The sequence below is a fragment of the Ranitomeya imitator genome, chromosome 4, assembly GCF_032444005.1.
Source record: "Ranitomeya imitator isolate aRanImi1 chromosome 4, aRanImi1.pri, whole genome shotgun sequence".
NCBI classification, from domain to species: Eukaryota; Metazoa; Chordata; class Amphibia; order Anura; family Dendrobatidae; genus Ranitomeya; species Ranitomeya imitator.
In genome coordinates, this window is record NC_091285.1 from 185,292,881 (window position 1) to 185,317,146 (window position 24,266).

At 43.8% G+C, this 24,266-nt stretch overlaps 1 protein-coding gene across 2 annotated transcripts in view; it reads left to right on the plus strand.

Annotated features, from left to right (window-relative positions):
- The window catches only part of HTR4 (5-hydroxytryptamine receptor 4), a 998,998-nt gene that overhangs the window by 769,337 nt on the left and 205,395 nt on the right, over positions 1-24,266 (plus strand). Inside the window, exon 7 of one of the 2 annotated variants that reach the window (XM_069764171.1) lies at positions 20,190-20,266. The exons of the other annotated variant lie outside the window; for it this stretch is intronic. Within the exon in view, the coding sequence (XP_069620272.1) occupies positions 20,190-20,250 (61 nt within the window). The 3' untranslated portion in view covers positions 20,251-20,266. The remainder of the gene's footprint in view (positions 1-20,189; positions 20,267-24,266) is intronic. 2 annotated transcript variants of the gene reach the window in all.

A 24,266-nucleotide genomic window follows, 5' to 3' on the forward strand; every position in this document is an offset into this window, starting at 1 on the left:
TCTTCTTCTGTGATGGGATCGAATGTGGAGAGTGAGCCAGGGGCAATGAGGGGAGGGATGGGAGTCACTGAACTTAGTTGTTGGGAGCGGATTTCCTGACGGATATTGTCTATTTTCTCTATAAAGTGGGAGGCCAGGTCACCAGCACAAATATCTGTGATAGGGGCTTGTGCTTTTGGCCTGAGGAGGGAGTGAAAGGTGTCAAAAAGTTTCTTGGGGTTGTTGGATAGTGAGGAGATCAGAGTGGTAAAGTAGGTCTGTTTAGCGAAGTGAAGGGCAAAGTTATAGGTCCTTAACATAAATTTGAAGTGTATGAAGTCTTCTGGTGTGCATGCTTTCCTCCATAAGCGTTCAGCACACCTAGAGGATCGCTGGAGAAATCGGGTTTGCGATGTGAGCCAGGGCTGTTTTATTCTGTGTTTGGAGGTCCTGAGGGTGAGGGGAGCTACTTGGTCAAGGGTGCTTCTAAGAGTGTCATTGAAGTGATGTACCGCCAGATCAGGACAGGAAAAGGAAGAGATTGGGGACAATGATAAGCGTAGGGAGTCTGAAAGTGTAAGAGGGTTAATGGCTTGTAGATTTTTGACTGAATGGTGTGTAGGAGGGTGCTGGGGTGAGCGAGGATATGTGAGTGTGAAGGAGAGAATGTTGTGGTCAGAGAGGGGAAGCGGTGAGTTATCTATGTAGGAGATTGAGCAGAGCCGGGCAAAAACCAGGTCCAGGGTGTTACCGTCCTTGTGTGTCTCAGAGGTTGAGAGCTGTGAGAGGCCGAGAGAAGTGGTTAGTGACAGAAGCTGGGATGCAGATGTGGAAGTGGGGCTGTTAATGGGGATGTTGAAGTCTCCCAGGATAAGGGTTGGTAGTTCTGAGGACATGAAGTGCAGCAGCCAGGCAGAGAAATGGTCCAGGAAGCGGGTGGGTGAGCCTGGGGGCCGGTATATGACCGCTACTCTGAGGGAGAGGGGGCGAAAGAGCCTGATGGTGTGGACCTCAAAAGAAGGGAATGAGAGTGATGGAACTGAGGGGATGACCTGGAAAGTGCATTGTGGGGACAGGAGTATGCCAACTCCACCACCAGGTCTGTTTGTTGGTCTCGGGGAATGGGAGAATTGTAAGCCACCATGGGTAATGGCAGCAGGAGAGACAGTGTCAGAATCCTGAATCCAGGTTTCCGTGAGGGCCAGCAGATTCAGAGATGGTACCCAGCCACAGTACTAAAGTGGGGCAACCCGGGTAAAAATTAACTTTATTCAACCCAGAAGCCACCAGCTTTCAGTCATGCAGGTGTGTCCATCGAAGCATCAGTCATGTAATCATGCTCCTGAACTTTGACTGACAGTTGGGTCAGCTGTGCATCAATGCTGAGATGGCTGTCAATCAAAGTGCCAGATCTTTCTTACAGTGGCCGTTCACAGTCTACTGGGTGGTAACTATAGCCACACCATCATGCCTGTATGAATGAAATCTGGTGGCCGCTGGGAAGAATAAAGCTCATTTTCTCTCTGGTGCCGCACTTTTAATACTGCAGCAAAGCATTTTCATAAAGCTGCTAGCTTGCAAAATATCACTATATCTGCAGGTTAATAGCGTTAAACTATCTGACCAGTTTCCTTTAAATGCATTAAATGGATGTTCCTGTGTAAATCATGCACTGAGGGTGTTGCTCAAGATACAGAGGAGTCACAGACGAGAAAAGAACTAATTTCCACACAGTCCACTGTCAGTAACTATTTTACTTTGGAACAAAGATATTCCTACTCGGTTTTGATAAACGCACAAGATATCATAACAAACAAACATTTTGCCAGAAGGCTATATCCACTGTGCTGGAAAGCTCAGCACCCAAGAGAACTGTTTCTGCTATTTTCTCTATGTGAATTTACCTGTTGCTGTGCCCGTCTGAACAAGCCGCCCCTCACCTGATTACACCCTGAGAGCAAACTGGTTTAATTATGTGAGTGCAAAGCATGGGCTCACCTGCGGTCTAGCACAGTTTTTCACAATCTTAAGAATTTATATATATATACTTCTATTCCTATTTCCCAACCAAATGTTCCCCTCCCATCCCCGTATAAACTAGAAGAAAAGTCCATCCTCGACTATATGAAGAATATTGCAAAATTAACCAAATATATATATACACATCAGAGAAGATGCCGTGGACAAAGTCTATAGGAGCTGAGTCACTGCTCCACCTTATATTGTCCCACAGGGAGACTCCTCTTTCAGAAAAAATAATGGAAAACACAAGTCCTTCCTGGAATTCACTGTGTGCTGTGTCAGGACCTAAATGTAGCATAGCATCCTTAGTTACTGAAGAGCATGAAAACGTAGTGACAAATCTAAGGTTTCTGGCCGTTGATTCCAGTAGGAAAACGTGGTCCGTAGAGTCAATATACCTAACTATCTAACTACAGGTTATTTTCTGGCTGTGTGTCTCTTGCCGCCAAAATATATTGTGATGATTGCACATTTATTTCAAAGATACACACACATACAAACAAGTGCACACAGATACACGTACACTCACAGATATGCATATACATATACAAACAAGTGCACACAGATGCACAAACATGCTCACAGATACACATGCACACCTAGAAACAAGTGCACAAAGACGCACACACATGCTCACAGATACACATGCACACCTAGAAACAAGTGCACAAAGACGCACACACATGCTCACAGATACACATACACACATACAAACAAGTGCACACAGATGCACACACGCTCACAGATATACATACAATACACACATACAAACAAGTGCACACAGACGCATACAGACACATACACATACACACACCTTGTGCTTTGTTGTTGATCATTTTGTGATAATTAATTTTATGTAAGACAAACTAAAAAAATGACTGAATTGTTATATTATGCGAATTATCAGATTTCTTAACTGCATAAGAAACTACATCTAAAATCACACAGACAAATGAAGTTGCTTGTTTTCAATTATGAAGAAATTAAAAAAAATAGCTTTAGAAAACTATAAGAGAAACTATCATTAGGTAGTTAAACACAATCTCATAGTTTAACACTAGAGCATAGTTTGGTGTTTTCCTTACTAGCTTCAATTGTTTATTTTATTTTCTGCTTTTATCTGTGTGGTTATTTCCATTATGTGCTTCATGGACAATGCCACCAGGTGTGCATCTTGTGAGATGTATGCATGCCCGGAACAGCCGTTTGAGGGTTAATATGTCTGCACTCGATGCAACCAATTTACATGTTTGGAAGCCTAGGTAATGGATCTAAATGTGCAGCTTGCAACACTCAGGAGAGTTTAGAGCTCACTGAGCTTGCGCTGGCTGGGACTAGTGATATGGAGGAGGGTGGACGTGGGGAAGATCAGGACATAGAAGTATGCAGCTGGATAAATGTTACTAGAAGGGGTAGGGGGAAAAGTGCCAGAGGTCCCAGTCTTAATCTTGCACAATCTAGCAAATATGCCTTTTTGGCTGATATTGGGAATGCAAGCCCAAAACTGGAATCACTGCAGCAGGACATTGCTCGTAGCAACCAGGAAAATGACTGCTGTAGGAAAGAGGGAAATAGGAGTGCAGCAAATTCCAGACAGATTTTGGTGGTAGGGGACTCTATAATTAAGCGGACAGACAAGGTCATCAGCTGCCAAGATCATGAATGCCGAACAGTGTGTTGACTGCCGGGTGCTCAGGTTAGAGATATTGCGTATCGGATAGACAGATTGTTGTGTGGCGCTGGGGAAAACCCAGTGGTCATGGTACAAATTGGTACAAATGACAAAGTTAGAGGGAGGTGGAAGGTCCTTAAGAATGATTATAGGTAACTAGGAGAGAAGCTGAAGGCCAGGACCTCCAAGCTGGTGTTTTTAGAAATACTGCCAGTGCCACGAGCATCACTGGATAGGCAGTGGGAGCTTAGAGAGATAAATAAGTGGCTTAGAAACTGGTGGAGGAAGGAAGGGTTTTGGTTCATGGAGAACTGGGCCGACTTCTTTGTCGGCTACAGGTTCTTCAGTAGGGACGGGCTGCACCTAAAGGGAAAAAATGATAAGATGGATGGAGGAGCTTTAAAACAACGATCTGGGGCAGGTGGGGTAGTTGTGTTAAATAGGGGGTAGATAGAGTAGACAGAGAGAGGGAGGAAGTAAGGGTAAATGAGGAATAATGGTGCTTGGATATGCAATGAAAGCAGGGAGTTCAGTAGAAGTAATAAATGTGCTAATATTAAATGTCTGCTGGCAAATGTAAGAAGTTTAGCAAGCAAAATAAATGAACTGGAGACTCTTATGATGGTCACAGAATACGATGTGGTGGGCATTACAGAAACCTAGCTTGACCAGAGCCATGACTGGGTAACAAACCTATAGAGTTATACTACATTTAGAAAGGACAGGAAAGATAAAAAAGGTGGAGGGGTGTGCATCTTCGTAAAGTCCACATTAAAACCTGTGCTCAATGAAGACATTCGGGGAAGTAACAGCAATGTAGAGTCACTTTGAGTAAATGTACATGGGCATGGCAATAATAGAAAGCTGCTAAATGCAGTTTGCTACAAGCCTTCTAATATAGCTGAACGGGTAGAGGATGAAATGCTGCAGCAAATTAAAAAGGAAGCAACTAGTAATAGGATTCTTATTATAGGGGATTTTAACTATCCAGACATTCAATGGGACGTAGAATTTTCTAGTTGTGCTAAAAGCTACAATTTCTTATCCACAGTTCAGGACAATTACCTCTCTCAGCTGGTTAATGAACTATCCAGGGGAGGTAATCTGATGGATCTCGTTCTATCAAATAGGCCAGATACAATTTCAGATCTACAGGTCAGAGAGCATTTGGGAAGCAGTGACCATAACATGGTAAGTTTCAAAGTAATTTTCAATCAAACATCCAAAAGGGGAAATGCCAAAACCTGGAACTTTAAGAAAGCTGATTTCAACAAATTGAGGAAGGAGCTTAATCATATAAACTGGGACAATGTCATAGTAACTGCGGATACTGAATATAAAAGGGGCATTTTTAAGGAAATACTACTAGAATCCAGCAGAAAACTTATACCCTCTGGTAATAAAATGTCAAGGAATAAAAAAAAAATTATGGATGAATAAGACAGTACAAAGTACGATAAGACAAAAACAAAGGGCATTCAAAATCTTGAAAGCCAAGAATACTGAAATAGCATTTCAGGAGTATAAAGATCTACATAAGAAATGTAGAAAAGAAATCAAGCTAGCAAAGTTATCTACAGAGAAACAAATTGCCAATGATCTTAAAATAAATCCCCAAATTTTTTATAAATACATCAATGCCAAAAAGAAAAAAAATGATGGTATCGGCCCCTTTAAAGATGACAACAACAAGATAATCACAGAGGATAAAGAAAAGGCTGAGATAGAAAACAGGCACTTTTCATCTGTGTTCACCAATGAACTGTTACAGGGATCATTCAACGAGGCAAAAATCTAAATTCACAACCTGATATAACTAGTTTATCACAAAAAGAAGTGCATTTACGTCTGAGCAATTTAAACATTGACAAATCTCCCGGCCAAGATGGCATTCATCTATGAATACTGAGGGAACTGAGTTCAATAATTAACAGACCACTATATCTCATATTTCTAGACTCTCTTATAACAGGGGTGGTGTCACAGGATTGGAGGATGGCTCATGTGATACCGGTATTTAAGAAAGGTAAAAAGGTGGATCCAGGTAACTACCATCTGGTAAGCCTTACATGAGTAGTGTGCAAAATTTTTGAGGGCATTATAAGAGATGGCCTGCAGAAATATATTGTAGATAATGTAATAACTGACAATCAGCATGGATTCATGAAGAATAAGTCATGTCTAACTAACATGTTGGGTTTCTATGAGGAAGTAAGTGCACATCTGGATGTAGGTAAAGCGGCTGATATGAATTTATCTGGACTTTGCAAAGGCATTTGATAAAGTTTCGCATAATAGCCTTATACTGGAACTACAGAAGCAAGGACTGGGGAAACTGTATGCAGATGGGTAAGGAATTGGCTAAATGACAGGAAACAAAGAGTCTTCATAAATGGTACATTCTCTAAATGGGATATAGTCAGCAGTGGAGTACCGCAGGGATCTGTGCTAGGACCAATTCTTTCAATCGCTTTGTTAATGACCTTGAGGATGGGATTGAGAGTGTCAGTCTTTGCTGACGACACCAAACTATATAGAATATTAAAATCTGACCTTGACATTACAATATTGAAAAATGACCAGGATAAGATGACCGACTGGGCAAACACTTGGCATATGAGATTAATGTAGATAACTTTAAAGTAATGCATATAGGACGCCATAATCCTATTGCTGCATATACAGTACATTAAATGGGAATATACTTGGAATTATAGAACAGGAGAAGGACTTGGGTATTCTGGTTACAAGTAAGCTGAGCAGCAGTACTCAATGTCAAGCAGCAGCCACAAAATCAAACAAGATTTTAGGATGTATAAAGAAAGATAAAATCCCGCGATCCCAATGCATTATTACCCCTTTATAAATCACTGGTGAGGCCACATCTAGAATATGGGATCCAGTTTTGGGCTCCACATTTTAAAAAGGATATTCAGAAGTTAGAATCAGCCTCGGAGGGGATCTCTTTTACTTGTATAAATATATGTGTGGCCAGTACAAAAGACTGGCACATGACTTATTCCATCCAAAGACCATGCTGAGGACTAGGGGGCACTCATTACGGGTGGAAGAAAGAAGGCAGCTAAACAGGAAAGGGTTCTTTACAGTTAGAGCAGTCAGACTGTGGAATGCTCTACAACAAAATGTAGTAATGGCAGACACTACAACAGCTTTTAACAAAGGGCTGGACGATTTTCTTGATACACATAACATTGCGGGTTATAGTTAAATTAGTGGCAAAATGGTGGAGAAAGGGTGAACTTGATGGAACTAGGTCTTTCTTCAACATACATTATGTAACTATGTATTGTGCTATAACTTAAGCTACTAGTGTAATGAGATTGGCAGAAAAGTGATATCATTTGTTTTGATACAAAGTGAACAGTCTTTCCAGTAAATACATACTGTTCACTTCTGGACTGATTCAACATAATACTGGAAGATCTTTAGTGGGCCCCAAATATTACACAAAATATAACAGTGTGAATAGCATTATAGTGGAAATAACTGTTGTGAATTCTGTTGTCGGGCTCCCTCCTGTGGTCATGAAGGGTACTTCGGCTGGTTCTATCCATGGACCTCCTCTGGTGGCTGTGGGTGTTTCTGAGTTTCCTTCCACAGGTGACGAGCTTAATTCGTTAGCTGGCTGCTCTATTTAACCCCTTCATGACCCAGCCTATTTTGACCTTAAAGAACTTGCCGTTTTTTGCAATTCTGACCAGTGTCCCTTTATGAGGTAATAACTCAGGAACTCTTCAACGGATCTTAGCGGTTCTGAGATTGTTTTTTCGTGACATATTGGGCTTCATGTTAGTGGTAAATTTAGGTCAATAAATTCTGCGTTTATTTGTGATAAAAACGGAAATTTGGCGAAAATTTTGAAAATTTCGCAATTTTCACATTTTGAATTTTTATTCTGTTAAACCAGAGAGATATGTGACACAAAATAGTTAATAAATAACATTTCCCACATGTTTACTTTACATCAGCACAATTTTGGAAACAAAATTTTTTTTTGTTAGGAAGTTATAAGGGTTAAAATTTGACCAGCGATTTGTCATTTTTACAACGAAATTTACAAAACCATTTTTTTTAGGGACCACCTCACATTTGAAGTCAGTTTGAGGGGTCTATATGGCTGAAAATACCCAAAAGTGACACCATTCTAAAAACTGCACCCCTCAAGGTACTCAAAACCACATTCAAGAAGCTTATTAACCCTTCAGGTGCTTCACAGCAGCAGAAGCAACATGGAAGGAAAAAATGAACATTTAACTTTTTAGTCACAAAAATTATCTTTTAGCAACAATTTTTTTATTTTCCCAATGGCAAAAGGAGAAACTGAACCACGAAAGTTGTTGTCCAATTTGTCCTGAGTACGCTGATACCTCATATGTGGGGGTAAACCACTGTTTGGGCGCACGGCAGGGCTTGGAAGGGAAGGAGCGCCATTTGACTTTTTGAATCAAAAATTGGCTCCACTCTTTAGCGGACACCATGTCACGTTTGGAAAGCCCCCGTGTGCCTAAAAATTGGAGCTCCCCCACAAGTGACCCCATTTTGGAAACTAGACATCCCAAGGAACTTATCTAGATGCATAGTGAGCACTTTGAACCCCCAGGTGCTTCACAAATTGATCCGTAAAAATGAAAAAGTACTTTTTTTTCACAAAAAAATTCTTTTAGCCTCAATTTTTTCATTTTCACATGGGCAACAGGATAAAATGGATCCTAAAATGTGTTGGGCAATTTCTCCTGAGTACACCAATACCTCACATGTGGGGGTAAACCACTGTTTGGGCACATGGTAAGGCTCGGAAGGGAAGGAGCGCCATTTGACTTTTTGAATGAAAAATTATTTCCATCGTTAGCGGACACCATGTCGCGTTTGGATAGCTCCTGTGTGCCTAAACATTGGCGCTCCCCCACAAGTGACCCCATTTTGGAAACTAGACCCCCCAAGGAACTTATTTAGATGCCTAGTGAGCACTTTAAACCCTCAGGTGCTTCACAAATTGATCTGTAAAAATGAAAAAGTACTTTTTTTTCACAAAAAAATTATTTTCGCCTCAATTTTTTCATTTTCACATGGGCAGTAGGATAAAATGGATCATAAAATTTGTTGGGCAATTTCTCCCGAGTACGCCGATACCTCATATGTGGGGGTAAACCACTGTTTGGGCACTCGGAAGGGCTCGGAAGGGAAGGCGCGCCATTTGACTTTTTGAATGGAAAATTAGCTCCAATTGTTAGTGGACACCATGTCGCGTTTGGAGAGCCCCTGTGTGCCTAAACATTGGAGCTCCCCCACAAGTGACCCCATTTTGGAAACTAGACCCCCCAAGGAACTTATCTAGATGCATATTGAGCACTTTAAACCCCCAGGTGCTTCACAGAAGTTTATAACGCAGAGCCATGAAAATAAAAAATAATTTTTCTTTCCTCAAAAATGATTTTTTAGCCTGGAATTTCCTATTTTGCCAAGGATAATAGGAGAAATTGGACCCCAAATATTGTTGTCCAGTTTGTCCTGAGTATGCTGATACCCCATATGTGGGGGTAAACCACTGTTTGGGCGCACGGCAGGGCTCGGAAGGGATGGCACGCCATTTGGCTTTTTAAATGGAAAATTAGCTCCAATCATTAGCGGACACCATGTCACGTTTGGAGAGCCCCTGTGTGCCTAAACATTGGAGATCCCCCAGAAATGACACCATTTTGGAAACTAGACCCCCAAAGGAACTAATCTAGATGTGTGGTGAGGACTTTGAACCCCCAAGTGCTTCACAGAAGTTTATAACGCAGAGCCATGAAAATAAAAATAAAAAATTATTTTCTCAAAAATGATATTTTAGCCTGCAATTTTTTATTTTCCCAAGGGTAACAGGAGAAATTTGACCCCAAAAGTTGTTGTCCAGTTTCTCCTGAGTACGCTGATACCCCATATGTGGGGGTAAATCACTGTTTGGGCACATGCCGGGGCTCGGAAGTGAAGTAGTGATGTTTTGAAATGCAGACTTTGATGGAATGCTCTGTGGGCGTCACGTTGCGTTTGCAGAGCCCCTGATGTGGCTTAACAGTAGAAACCCCCCACAAGTGACCCCATTTTGGAAACTAGACCCCCAAAGGAACTTATCTAGATGTGTGGTGAGCACTTTGAACCCCCAAGTGCTTCATAGAAGTTTATAATGCAGAGCCGTGAAAATAATAAATACGTTTTCTTTCCTCAAAAATAATTATTTAGCCCAGAATTTTTTATTTTCCCAAGGGTTACAGAAGAAATTGGACCCCAAAAGTTGTTGTCCAGTTTCTCCTGAGTACGCTGATACCCCATATGTGGGGGTAAACCACTGTTTGGGCACATGCCGATGCTCGGAAGTGAAGTAGTGACGTTTTGAAATGCAGACTTTGATGGAATGCTCTGTGGGCGTCACGTTGCGTTTGCAGAGCCCCTGATGTGGCTTAACAGTAGAAACCCCCCACAAGTGACCCCATTTTGGAAACTAGACCCCGAAAGGAACTTATCTAGATGTGTGGTGAGCACTTTGAACCCCCAAGCGCTTCATAGAAGTTTATAATGCAGAGCCGTGAAAATAATAAATACGTTTTCTTTCCTCAAAAATAATTATTTAGCCCAGAATTTTTTATTTTCCCAAGGGTTACAGGAGAAATTGGACCCCAAAAGTTGTTGTCCAGTTTCTCCTGAATACGCTGATACCCCATGAGTGGGGGTAAACCACTGTTTGGGCACACGTCGGGGCTCAGAAGGGAAGTAGTGACTTTTGAAATGCAGACTTTGATGGAATGGTCTACGGGTGTCACGTTGCGTTTGCAGAGCCCCTGGTGTGCCTAAACAGTAGAAACCCCCACAAGTGACCCCATTTTAGAAACTAGACCCCCCAAGGAACTTATCTACATATGTGGTGAGCACTTTGAACCCCCAAGTGCTTCACAGACGTTTACAACGCAGAGCCGTGAAAATAAAAAATCATTTTTCTTTCCTCAAAAATTATGTTTTAGCAAGCATTTTTTTAGATTCACAAGGGTAACAGGAGAAATTGGACCCCAGTAATTGTTGCGCAGTTTGTCCTGAGTATGCTGGTACCCCATATGTGGGGGTAAACCACTGTTTGGGCACACTTCAGGGCTCGGAAGTGAGGGAGCACCATTTGACTTTTTGAATACGAGATTGGCTGGAATCAATGGTGGCGCCATGTTGCGTTTGGAGACCCCTGATGTGCCTAAACAGTGGTAACCCCTCAATTCTACCTCCAACACTAACCCCAACACACCCCTAACTCTAATCCCAACTGTAGCCATAACCCTAATCACAACCCTAACCGCAACACACCCCTAACCACAACCCTAACCCCAACACACCCCTAACCCTAACCACAACCCTAATTCCAACCCTAACCCTAAGGCTATGTGCCACGTTGCGGATTCGTGTGAGATATTTCCGCACCATTTTTGAAAAATCCGCGGGTAAAAGGCACTGCGTTTTACCTGCGGATTTTCCGGGGATTTCCAGTGTTTTTTGTGCGGATTTCACCTGCGGATTCCTATTGAGGAACAGGTGTAAAACGCTGCGGAATCCGCACAAAGAATTGACATGCTGCGGAAAATACAACGCAGCGTTTCCGCGCGGTATTTTCCGCACCATGGGCACAGCGGATTTGGTTTTTCATATGTTTACATGGTACTGTAAACCTGATGGAACACTGCTGCGAATCCGCAGCCAAATCCGCACCGTGTGCACATAGCCTAATTCTAAAGGTATGTGCACACGCTGCGGAAAACGCTGCGGATCCGCAGCAGTTTCCCATGAGTTTACAGTTCAATGTAAACCTATGGGAAACAAAAATCGCTGTACACATGCTGCGGAAAAACTGCACGGAAACGCAGCGGTTTACATTCCGCAGCATGTCACTTCTTTTGTGCGGATTCCGCAGCGGTTTTACAACTGCTCCAATAGAAAATCGCAGTTGTAAAACCGCAGTGAAATGCGCAGAAAAAACGCGGTAAATCCGCCATAAATCCGCAGCGGTTTAGCACTGCGTATTTATCAAATCCGCAGCGGAAAAATCCGCAGAGGACCAGAATACGTGTGCACATACCGAAACCCTAACCCTAGCCCAAACCCTTCCCCTAGCCCTAACCCTAACCCTAACCCTAACCCTACCCCTAACCCTACCCCTAACCCTACCCCTACCCCTAGCCCTAACCCTAGCCCTAACCCTACCCCTAACCCTACACCTAACCCTACCCCTAACCCTACACCTAACCCTACCCCTAACCCTACCCCTAACCCTAACCCTATTCTAACATTAGTGGAAAAAAAAAATTTCTTTATTTTTTTATTGTCCCTACCTATGGGGGTGACAAAGGGGGGGGGTCATTTATTATTTTTTTTATTTTGATCACTGAGATAGATTATATCTCAGTGATCAAAATGCACTTTGGAACGAATCTGCCGGCCGGCAGATTCGGCGGGCGCACTGCACATGCGCCCGCCATTTTGGAAGATGGCGGCGCCCAGGGAGAAGACGGACGGGACCCCGGCTGGATCGGTAAGTATGATGGGGTGGGGGGTACCACGGGGGGGGGATCGGAGCACGGGGGGGGATCGGAGCACGGGGGGGGGAATCGGAGCGCGGGAGGGGTGGAACGGAGCACGGGGGGGCTGGAATGGAGCACGGGGGGGCTGGAATGGAGCACGGGGGGGTGGAACGGAGCACCGGGGGGTGGATCGTAGTGCAGGGGGGGTGATTGGAGCACGGGGGGTGATTGGAGCACGGGGGGAGCGGACAAGAGCACGGGGGGGAGCGGAGCACTGGACGGAGGGGAGCCGGAGCAGTGTACCGGCCAGATCGGGGGGCTGCGGGGGCGATCGGTGGGGTGGGGTGGGGGCACATTAGTATTTCCAGCCATGGCCGATGATATTTCAGCATCGGCCATGGCTGGATTGTAATATTTCACCCGTCATAATAGGTGAAATATTACAAATCGCTCTGATTGCCCCCTGGGCTAAACTACCACTCCCCCTGTCCCTGCAGATCGGGTGAAATGGGAGTTAACCCTTTCACCCGGCCTGCAGGGACGCGATCTTTCCATGACGCCGCATAGGCGTCATGGGTCGGATTGGCAGCGACTTTCATGACGCCTACGTGGCATCATGGGTCGGGAAGGGGTTAACTCCACTTAGATCTTTGCTCCATGCCACCTGTCAATGTTCCAGTATTGGTCTAGTTCACTCCTGGATCGTTCTTGTGACCTGTCTTCCCAGCAGAAGCTAAGTTCCTGCTTGTTTTTCTTTGGTTTGCTATATTTCTGTCCAGCTTGCTATTTTATTGTTGTCTTGCTTGCTGGAAGCTCTGGGACGCAGAGGGAGCGCCTCCGCACCGTGAGTCGGTGCGGAGGGTCCTTTTGCGCCCTCTGCGTGGTCTTTTTGTAGGTTTTTGTGCTGACCGCAAAGCTACCTTTCCTATCCTCAGTCTGTTCAGTAAGTCGGGCCTCACTTTGCTAAATCTATTTCATCTCTGTGTTTGTATTTTCATCTTTACTCACAGTCATTATATGTGGGGGGCTGCCTTTTCCTTTGGGGAATTTCTCTGAGGCAAGGTAGGCTTTATTTTTCTATCTTCAGGGCTAGCTAGTTCCTTAGGCTGTGCCGAGTTGCATAGGGAGCGTTAGGAGCAATCCACGGCTATTTCTAGTGTGTGTTATAGGATTAGGGATTGCGGTCAGCAGAGTTCCCACGTCCCGGAGCTCGTCCTTTATTATCAGTAACTATCTGGTCATTCCGTGTGCTCTTAACCACCAGGTCCATTATTGTCCTGACCACCAGGTCATAACAGTACAGATGGCCCAAAGTACTAATGCATCTCAATAGAGGGATAAGAGAAGTTCTGAGACCATTTTTTTTCTTTGCAGTGTGTTTTGTCTCTCTTTTCCCCTTTACCTCTGGGTGGTTCAGGACACAGGTGTAAACATGGACATTCAAGGTCTGTCCTCTTGGATGGATAATCTCACTACAAGGGTACAAAACATTCAAGATTTTGTGGTTCAGAATCCGATGTCAGAGCCTAGGATTCCAATTCCTGATTTGTTTTTTGGTGATAGTTCTAAGTTCTTGAATTTCAAAAATAATTGTAAATTGTTTCTTGCCTTGAAACCTCGCTCCTCAGGTGACCCTGTTCAACAAGTAAAGATCATTATTTCTTTGTTACGTGGTGACCCTCAAAACTGGGCATTTTCCCTTGCGCCAGGAGATCCGGCATTTCGTGATGTTGATGTGTTTTTCCTGGCGCTTGGATTGCTTTATGACGAACCTAATTCAGTGGATCAGGCAGAGAAAATCTTGCTGGCTCTGTGTCAGGGTCAGGATGAAGCGGAGATATATTGTCAGAAGTTTAGAAAGTGGTCTGTGCTCACTCAGTGGAATGAATGTGCCCTGGCAGCAATCTTCAGAAAGGGTCTCTCTGAAGCCTTTAAGGATGTCATGGTGGGATTTCCCATGCCTGCTGGTCTGAATGAATCTATGTCTTTGGCCATTCAGATCGATCGACGCTTGCGTGAGCGTAAAGCTGTGCACCATTTGGCGTTACTATCTGAGCATGGGCCTGAGCCTATGCAACGTGATAGGACTTTGACCAGAGCTGAACGGCAAGAACACAGACGTCGGAATGGGCTATGTTTTTACTGTGGTGATTACACTCATGCTATCTCCGATTGTCCTAAGCGCACTAAGCGGTTCGTTGGTCTGCCACCATTGGTACGGTACAGTCTAAATTTCTATTGTCCGTTACTCTGATTTGCTCTTTGTCATCCTATTCTGTTATGGCATTTGTGGATTCAGGCGCTGCCCTGAATTTGATGGACTTGGAGTATGCTAGGCGCTGTGGTTTTTTCTTGGAGCCCCTGCAGTATCCTATTCCATTGAGAGGAATTGATGCTACGCCTTTGGCCAAGAATAAGCCTCAGTACTGGACCCAATTCTTTTTTGTGGCCAAGAAGGATGGTTCTTTAAGACCTTGTATTGATTACCGCCTTCTTAATAAAATTACAGTCAAATTTCAGTATCCTTTGCCGTTGCTGTCTGATTTGTTTGCTCGTATTAAAGGGGCTAGTTGGTTCACAAAGATAGATCTTCGAGGGGCGTATAATCTTGTGCGTATTAAACAAGGCGATGAATGGAAAACAGCATTTAATACACCCGAGGGCCATTTTGAGTACCTGGTTATGCCATTCGGGCTTTCCAATGCTCCATCAGTGTTTCAGTCCTTTATGCATGACATCTTCCAAGAGTAACTGGATAAATTCCTGATTGTGTATTTGGATGATATTTTGGTCTTTTCGGATGATTGGGAGTCTCATGTGAAGCAGGTCAGAATGGTGTTCCAGGTCCTTCGTGCGAATTCCTTGTTTGTGAAGGGGTCTAAGTGTCTCTTTGGAGTTCAGAAGGTTTCATTTTTGGGGTTCATTTTTTCCCCTTTTACTATCGAGATGGACCCTGTTAAAGTTCAGGCCATTTACGATTGGACTCAGCCGACATCTGTGAAGAGCCTGCAAAAGTTCCTGGGCTTTACTAATTTTTATCGGCGCTTCATCGCTAATTTTTCTAGTGTTGCTAAACCGTTGACTGATTTGACCAAGAAGGGTGCTGATGTGGTCAATTGGTCTTCTGCAGCTGTAGAGGCTTTTCAGGAGTTGAAGCGTCGTTTTTCTTCTGCCCCTGTGTTGTGCCAGCCAGATGTTTCGCTACCGTTTCAGGTTGAGGTTGATGCTTCTGAGATTGGAGCAGGGGCTGTTTTGTCGCAAAGAAGTTCTGATGGCTCGGTGATGAAGCCATGTGCTTTCTTTTCTAGAAAGTTTTCGCCTGCTGAGCGCAATTATGATGTTGTTAATCGAGAGTTGTTGGCCATGAAGTGTGCATTCGAGGAGTGGCATCATTGGCTTGAAGGAGCCAAGCATCGCGTGGTGGTCTTGACAGATCACAAGAATTTGACTTATCTTGAGTCTGCCAAACGGTTGAATCCAAGACAGGCTCGATGGTCGTTATTTTTCTCCCGTTTTGATTTTGTGGTTTCGTACCTTCCGGGCTCTAAGAATGTGAAGGCTGATGCCCTGTCAAGGAGTTTTGTGCCTGACTCTCCGGGTGTTCCTGAGCCGGCGGGTATTCTCAAAGAGGGGGTAATTTTGTCTGCCATCTCCCCTGATTTGCGGCGGGTGCTGCAAAAATTTCAGGCTGATAGACCTGACCGTTGCCCAGCGGAGAAACTGTTTGTCCCTGATAGATGGACTAGTAGAGTTATCTCTGAGATTCATTGTTCAGTGTTGGCTGGGCATCCTGGAATCTTTGCTACCAGAGATTTGGTGGCTAGATCCTTTTGGTGGCCGTCTTTTTCACGGGATGTGCGTTCTTTTGTGCAGTCCTGTGGGACTTGTGCTCGGGCTAAGCCCTGCTGTTCTCGTGCCAGTGGGTTGCTTTTGCCCTTGCCGATCCCGAAGAGGCCCTGGACGCATATTTCTATGGATTTTATTTCGGATCTCCCCGTCTCTCAAAAGATGTCGGTCATTTGGGTGGTTTGTGATCGCTTTTCTAAGATGGTCCATTTGGTACCTTTGTCTAAATTGCCTTCCTCCTCTGATTTGGTGCTATTATTTTTCCAGCATGTGGTTCGTTTACATGGTATCCCGGAGAACATCGTTTCTGACAGAGGTTCCCAGTTTGTTTCGAGGTTTTGGTGATCCTTTTGTGCTAGGATGGGCATTGATTTGTCTTTTTCCTCGGCTTTCCATCCTCAGACAAATGGCCAAACCGAACGAACTAATCAGACTTTGGAAACATATCTGAGATGCTTTGTTTCTGCTGATCAGGATGATTGGGTGTCCTTTTTGCCATTGGCTGAGTTCGCCCTTAATAATCGGGCCAGCTCGGCTACTTTGGTTTCGCCGTTTTTCTGCAATTCTGGTTTCCATCCTCGTTTCTCTTCAGGGCAGGTTGAGTCTTCGGACTGTCCTGGTGTAGATACTGTGGTGGATAGGTTGCAGCAGATTTGGACTCATGTGGTGGACAATTTGACATTGTCCCAGGAGAAGGCTCAACGTTTCGCTAACCGCCGGCGCTGTGTGGGTCCCCGACTTCGTGTTGGGGATTTGGTTTGGTTGTCGTCTCGTTATGTTCCTATGAAGGTTTCCTCTCCTAAGTTTAAGCCTCGTTTCATTGGTCAGTATAAGATTTCTGAGGTTATCAATCCTGTGTCATTTCGTTTGGCCCTTCCTGCTTCTTTTGCCATCCATAATGTGTTCCATAGGTCGTTATTGTGGAGATACGTGGCGCCTGTGGTTCCATCCGTTGATCCTCCTGCCCCGGTGTTGGTTGAGGGGGAGTTGGAGTATGTGGTGGAGAAGATTTTGGATTCTCGTATTTCGAGACGGAAACTCCAGTACCTGGTCAAGTGGAAGGGTTATGGTCAGGAAGATAATTCCTGGGTTTTTGCCTCTGATGTTCATGCTGCCGATCTGGTTCATGCCTCTCATTTGGCTCATCCTGGTCGGCCTGGGGGCTCTGGTGAGGGTTCGGTGACCCCTCCTCAAGGGGGGGTACTGTTGTGAATTCTGTTGTCGGGCTCCCTCCTGTGGTCATGAATGGTACTTCGGCTGGTTCTATCCATGGACCTCCTCTGGTGGCTGTGGGTGTTTCTGAGTTTCCTTCCACAGGAGACGAGGTTAATTCGTTAGCTGTCTGCTCTATTTAACTCCACTTAGATCTTTGCTCCATGCCACCTGTCAATGTTCCAGTATTGGTCTAGTTCACTCCTAGATCGTTCTTGTGACCTGTCTTCCCATCAGAAGCTAAGTTCCTGCTTGTTTTTCTTTGGTTTGCTATTTTTCTGTCCAGCTTGCTATTTTATTGTTGTCTTGCTTGCTGGAAGCTCTGGGACGCAGAGGGAGCGCCTCCGCACCGTGAGTCGGTGCGGAGGGTCCTTTTGCGCCCTCTGCATGGTCTTTTTGTAGGTTTTTGTGCTGACCGCAAAGCTACCTTTCCTATCCTCAGTCTGTTCAGTAAGTCGGGCCTCACTTTGCTAAATCTATTTCATCTCTGTGTTTGTATTTTCATCTTTACTCACAGTCATTATATGTGGGGGGCTGCCTTTTCCTTTGGGGAATTTCTCTGAGGCATGGTAGGCTTTATTTTTCTATCTTCAGGGCTAGCTAGTTCCTTAGGCTGTGCCGAGTTGCATAGGGAGCGTTAGGAGCAATCCACGGCTATTTCTAGTGTGTGTTATAGGATTAGGGATTGCGGTCAGCAGAGTTCCCACGTCCCGGAGCTCATCCTTTATTATCAGTAACTATCTGGTCATTCCGTGTGCTCTTAACCACCAGGTCCATTATTGTCCTGACCACCAGGTCATAACAAATAACATTCTGTTGGACAGATTGGATAGATCTTGTGAGCATCAATTTTTGATAAGTATGAGTACTATACAAGCTATGCTTAAAGCGATTTTTGCTAAATAATATGAGAGCAGCATTATGCAGGGGCTGAGAGCCTGATTCCACCAATCTGTTACTTTTTAGGCTGTGTGTTGCTGTTTCATTAATAATAATAATAATAATCTTTATTTTTATATAGCGCTAACATATTCCGCAGCGCTTTACAGTTTGCACACATTATCATTGCTGTCCCGAATGGGGCTCACAATCTAAATTCCCTATCAGTATGTCTTTGGAATGTGGGAGGAAACCGGAGAACCCGGAGGAAACCCACGCAAACACGGAGAGAACATACAAACTCTTTGCAGATGTTGTCCTTGGTGGGATTAGAACCAAAAACTCCAGCGCTGCAAGGCTGCAGTGCTAACCACTGTGCCACCGTGCTGAATCAGTATTGAAATTATCACTATAGAACTAGGTATCTAGTAAAGTAATATACCGTATTTTTCGGACTATAAGACGCACCGGACCATAAGACGCACCCCAAAATTTCAAAAGGAAAATAGGGAAAAAAATGTGTCAAATGGGGGTCCGTCCTACAGTCTGAATTCAGCTTACTGGGGAGGGGTTTCGGCACAGGTGGAGGAGCAGTCACAGGGGTTGTTCGTTGGTCAAGGCTGGTGAGGTGACCTCAGGGAAATCCCATTTCAGGCTGATACGGTGGTGCTGCTCTGTGGTGTGGCGGGTCTCCACCAGCATTTTGTGACAGGTACTCTGTGGGGCAGTGGTGCTCTTTTGGGCTGTGGTGCTCTGTGGGGCTGCAGTGGCTTGTTGGGCAGCGATGCTCTGTGGAACAGGGGTCGTGGTGGTCTGTGGGGCGGCAGAGCTCTGCTGGCATTTCATGAATGCTCAGAGGCCCACGCAGATCCATTCCTGTGATGCAGTGGCCTCTGGGAAAATGGCCACCGGGGGCGGCACATGCTCACATTAAGATCTCGGCAACGAGATCTCATCTCCTGAGATCTCGGAATGAGATCACATTGCCGAGATCTGAATCTGAGCATGCGCCACCCCCGGCGGCCATTTTCCCGGATGCCACCGCATCACAGAATGGATCTGCGCGGGCCTTCGAGCATTCAGCATAGCCCTCTGTTACTGAGAAATCAGCATTTCAATTGAAGCTAAAGAGCTATTTGTAGATCTAAAGCCCTTGTCACTCCAGCTTTATTCCCCCCCCCCCAGTGCTCCCTCCTCCAGTTGGCTGACAACTCCTTTGCCTTAGGTCACACAGCATAGAAGCTGTCAGTCAAGCAAGAGGAGGTGATGAGGTGCAGGAATAGAGCTGGAGTGACAGAGACTTCAGGTATATCATAGCTATTTACAAATACATTCAAACACTAATTTTTTCAGTAATAGAGAAACAGACTGTCCATGCAAGGACATTGCTAGACTTGCCTTTGAAAGAGCTACATGTGCCTATAAATAGTTTTTTTGGGGGGTGTAATCCAGCTGACAGATTCCATTGAAGGGTGAATTTGCTGGGATTTCGGTGAGGGAAGAAAGAAAATGGCTACATTACTCACAGCTTGGACACAGAGATGTTTGCATGGCTGCTGAAGAAGCATTGCACTATGATTTACTTGTCGAAAAAAAAACTTACATTTTTTAAAGAGCTGAAAATAGCTCCCATAGACATTACCTTTTTTCATAGAGAAATGGATGCATCATATTTTTTAATTTCTTTTAAGTGCTGTCACTCTGTAACTTTTATTAAATACTAATAAGGTTATACTAATAATTTTGGTTTATTATTTTTTACTATCTGTCACCTTTTTGAGGTTGCTAAGGCGTCTGTAAGAATGTGTTGTGATCAGGCTAAATTGAAGACATTATTTATGGTGGAGGACATCATAGATATAACCATAAATATAACACACTCTATTTCAGATTGTTTTTCTAATATCCCCTTTAATGAGTCCCTTTGTATTAATGCATGTCTTTCTTCTTCTCCCCCACCCTTTTGTTTTTACATGTCTCCTCTCCTGTCCATTCCTCTTTCCTCCCCTCTTCACATAAAGTGGCTGTTCCTCTGTCTCCAAGTTTCTCCTGCTCTTCTGCAATAGACCAGTTCCTGTGTGAGTTCTAAACATGAGCTGTAAGTCTTTTTTCACCCTGCTTTTGTAATTATATCCTTTATTTTGACTGTTGATGTACGTCTTGTCTGTTTTTGCCCCATTATAATGGTCACTTATGTGTAAATGTTGATGACTTACGTTTGTGTTTGATTTATGTTGTTCTGGTATATAAAAGTAGGGTAAAAGAGTTGTGCACCTATTGATCACTTCTATCTATAATATCTTTCAGCGACATCAAACACTTGAAATCAAATACGTACATTGAGTATCTGCAGTAAAGTTTAACCAAACTTTCAAATTGACAAGATACATTAGGAGAAAATTAGAAAGCCTGATGAGATAATTCAATGATAACCTGCCCACTTCTGGTTTTAGGTGCAGAGCCATCGCAGAGACTTTTATTAAATTTCACTCACTAAAAACAACTCTATATGGAGTGGTCCGAAGGCAAACTAAGTTTAATTCTTAATCCCTATCTATTTGATGCCATAATCTAAGTGATTTTCTAATATACTTGTATTAAAAATTCCTTACCGTCCCCTAACTACACTAACTGCTATTTTATTTTCATCTTCTATGTCCTGTCTGATGACGCTTTGTGTGAGAATCCCAGTGCATGCCCTAACCCTAACCCTAGCCCTAACCCTAACCCTAACCATGGCACCAGCCCCTTCCCTGAAAGGAAGCGTCATCTGTGACTGTCGTTTCAGGGGCTGTGCTCGTCCCTGCTGTGTCCCTCTCTGCGAGATGTGCAATGTGCGATCTGCAGAGTGACAGCACTCGCTCTGTTGCTGGCTCAGATCAGAAATCAGCCTGCGACAGAGAGGTGTCGGGATATCCAACATGCAGGAGACTAGTACCACCCACGCAAGTGACATCACTGGGCTCCTGCATACCAGGTATTCTGACAACACTCTGTTGCCTGCTGATTAAGACCAATCTGAGCCAACAACAGAGCACGCACTGTCATTGTGCAGATCGCACCGTGCACAGCTCACAGCAGGTACACAGCAAGGACGTTCCATTCCCTGAAATGAATATCACGGATGATGCATTGCTTCAATGAGGGGATAGAGGCTGTGGAAATGACCATAGCCTCTGCCTCCTCATCTGAAACACTTTGTTTGAGTATCCCAGCATGCTCTGGGACTTTCAAATGAAACGCCATCACACAGGAAATAGGGAAAAAAACAGAATAGCAATTACATAGTGTAGTTAGGGAAGGGTGGGGAATTTTTAACACAAGTATATCATAAAATAACTTATATTACAGCACCAAATAGGCATTTAGAATGAAATTTAGTTTGACTTTGGACTACTCCTTTAAGGAATCATTCAGTAGTCCATTTCTTACGTATGTGTTCTATGCATAGCTTTCACTGAGAAAACAAATTATTATTATTTATTATTATAGCATCATTTATTCCATGGCGCTTTACAAGTGAAAAGGGGTATACATAATAAAAAACACGGACAATAACCATGAACAATGCAAATCACTGACTGGTACATGAGGAGAGAGGACCGTGAGGGCTCACAGTCTACAAGGGATGGGTGAAGATACAGTAGGTGGGGTACAGCTGGTCGTGCAGCGGCTTGGTGATATGAGGGTTACTTCAGGATGTAAGTTTGTCAGAAGAGGTAGGTCTTCAGGTTCCTTTTGAAGGTTTCGATGGTAGGCGAGAGTCTGATAGAGAGTTCCAGAGTAAAGCAGATGCTCAGGAGAAATCTTGTATGCGATTGTGGTAAGAGGAGATAAGAGGGGAGTAGAGAAGGAGATCTTGTGAGGATCGGAGGTTCCGTGCAGGAAAGTACCGGGAGACGAGGTCACAGATGTATGGAGGAGACAGGTTGTGGATGGCTTTGTGTGTCATGGTTAGGGTTTTGAACTGGAGTAATGGGAAGCCAGTGAAGGGATTGACAGAGGGGAGAGGCCAGGGAATAGTGGTGGGAGAGGTGGATTAGTTGGGCAGCTGAGTTTAGGGTAGATTGGAGGGGTGCGAGAGTGTTAGAGGGGAGGCCACAAAGCAGGAGTATGAAGTAGTTGAGGTGGGAGATGATGGCATGCACTTGGGTTTTTGCAGATGCTTGATTAAGGAAAGTACGGAATATACTCACTATAATCTATGCTGCTGTTCACATGTTGGTATTTATTTGCAGACTATGTGTGCACAAAAAAGCGCAGAGACATGTCTATTTTTGATGCAAGTCATGGATGAAAATTAACCACACAAGACATGAAAATCATGGACAGCACACGGATGGAATCCGTGTACAGTCCATGTGCTGTCAGTGGTTAACATTGTAATTATGATTAGGGGACGCTTTATCGTTTATTTATTTTTTTATTTGGGAAAATTATTGATGGAACACTGAGGGTAAAAACGGACTAAATACAGATGAAAATTAGATCCAAGACACTGATGAAACTCAGACTGTTTTTGTGTACCAGAAAAATCAACTGATGTCTGATTTAGGCCTTATGTATGTGAGAAAATGTTATATTTGGTGATTTGAGTCAATACAAGGTCTCTATCATCTACATCTGACAGACAATGAAACAACAAATTATACAGTATTATAATTTATCTACAAACGAGATGAACAAGAAAAATCTTTTTTGTAGCCAAAAATGTACACAATATTATGTATAAAAATGTATTAAACATTCATTCTGTAACTTTATTAGAAATTTAATTTTGCGCCTTTCCCTCCTTCTTGTTCATGTTCCTTCTACCTTGGTATCGTCGTTCCATCTCCTTGATATCCTAATGAAAACTTTCCCCTTGCTCTTCGCTAACCGCACATAGGTTTTCAAGAAAGTAGTCCAAATGGGAATGTAAAAAAAATAATTCATCAGACAACCAAAGACTTTGAAACATTTCAACATGTTCTCCAAGATGGACTTAAATTTTGGGTCTTTGTTGTTACTTAGAAATTTTTTCATGACTTCTTTGAAATAATCCCAAGTTCTTTTCTCTACAGCTTTCGTTTTTGTTTCGATCACATCGCCCTTCATGAGTTTTTGAATATCCGGACCCAGGAAAATGCCTTCTTTTAGTTTTACTTCGGATAGTCCCTGAAACTTGGTGCACAAAGTCACTCCTTTTGGTAGAGCTTTCACAAACTGCTTCATCAATCTAAGCTTAATGTGGAGTGGTGGCAAAATAACTTTAGCAGGATTAGTCTGCATTTGAGTCTGTGTCCTCCGTAGTTCATGCGTGCGCAATGCAATCTTGCCTTGCGCACGTGCAGTATGCTTTGCCCAACTGCGGGCAAAGCCGAAAAGCATTAGTGCGCATGCGCAGCCGCACTATGTCCCGGAAGTATTTTGCTGTGTTCTGGGACATAGTGTGGATGTGCATGCGCACTAATGCTTTTCGGCTTTGCCCACAGTTGGGCAAAGCATACTGCGCGTGCACAAGGCAAGATTGCATTGCGCATGCGTGAACTACGGAGGAAACAGACTCATATTCAAGATAATACTGCGGCCAGCGGGAAAGGAAGGGGTGAATGAAAGGAGAAAAAACACTGTTCATTGGACCGGACAGAGAGCCCGCCAAATTCAGGTGACAGAGTCCCTTTAAATACATTTTCTGCAACTATGTTCTTGAATACAGGTTGCAAAGATGTTCTCGATGACCAACTTTTTTGGGTCCAATAAGGAGTCCTATCCCGGCTGTCCCATTCACTCAAAAAACATGGGTACTTCATGTATCCTCCTTGCTGCCCAAGTAGCAAAGAGACCATCTTTGATTCTGGTAGTTAAGTTTCTTGAGAATAAAGTCTAAATTTCCCTCAAGTGCACAGAATGCCCCTTTAGACCAGTGTTGTAATTCATTTGCGCAAATAAAACACATTACATGTGGAGCCCACAACTTGTCCTGATCACCTAGTTTAACACCAAAGCACCCATAATACACTTTTCAAGAGAAGTCTATAATGTTCCTTTGTTGTTATGTAAGCCATGGAAGGGTGGGCTCTCCAGGATCTAGTGAAGCAGTGGACAAGGAACGCAGT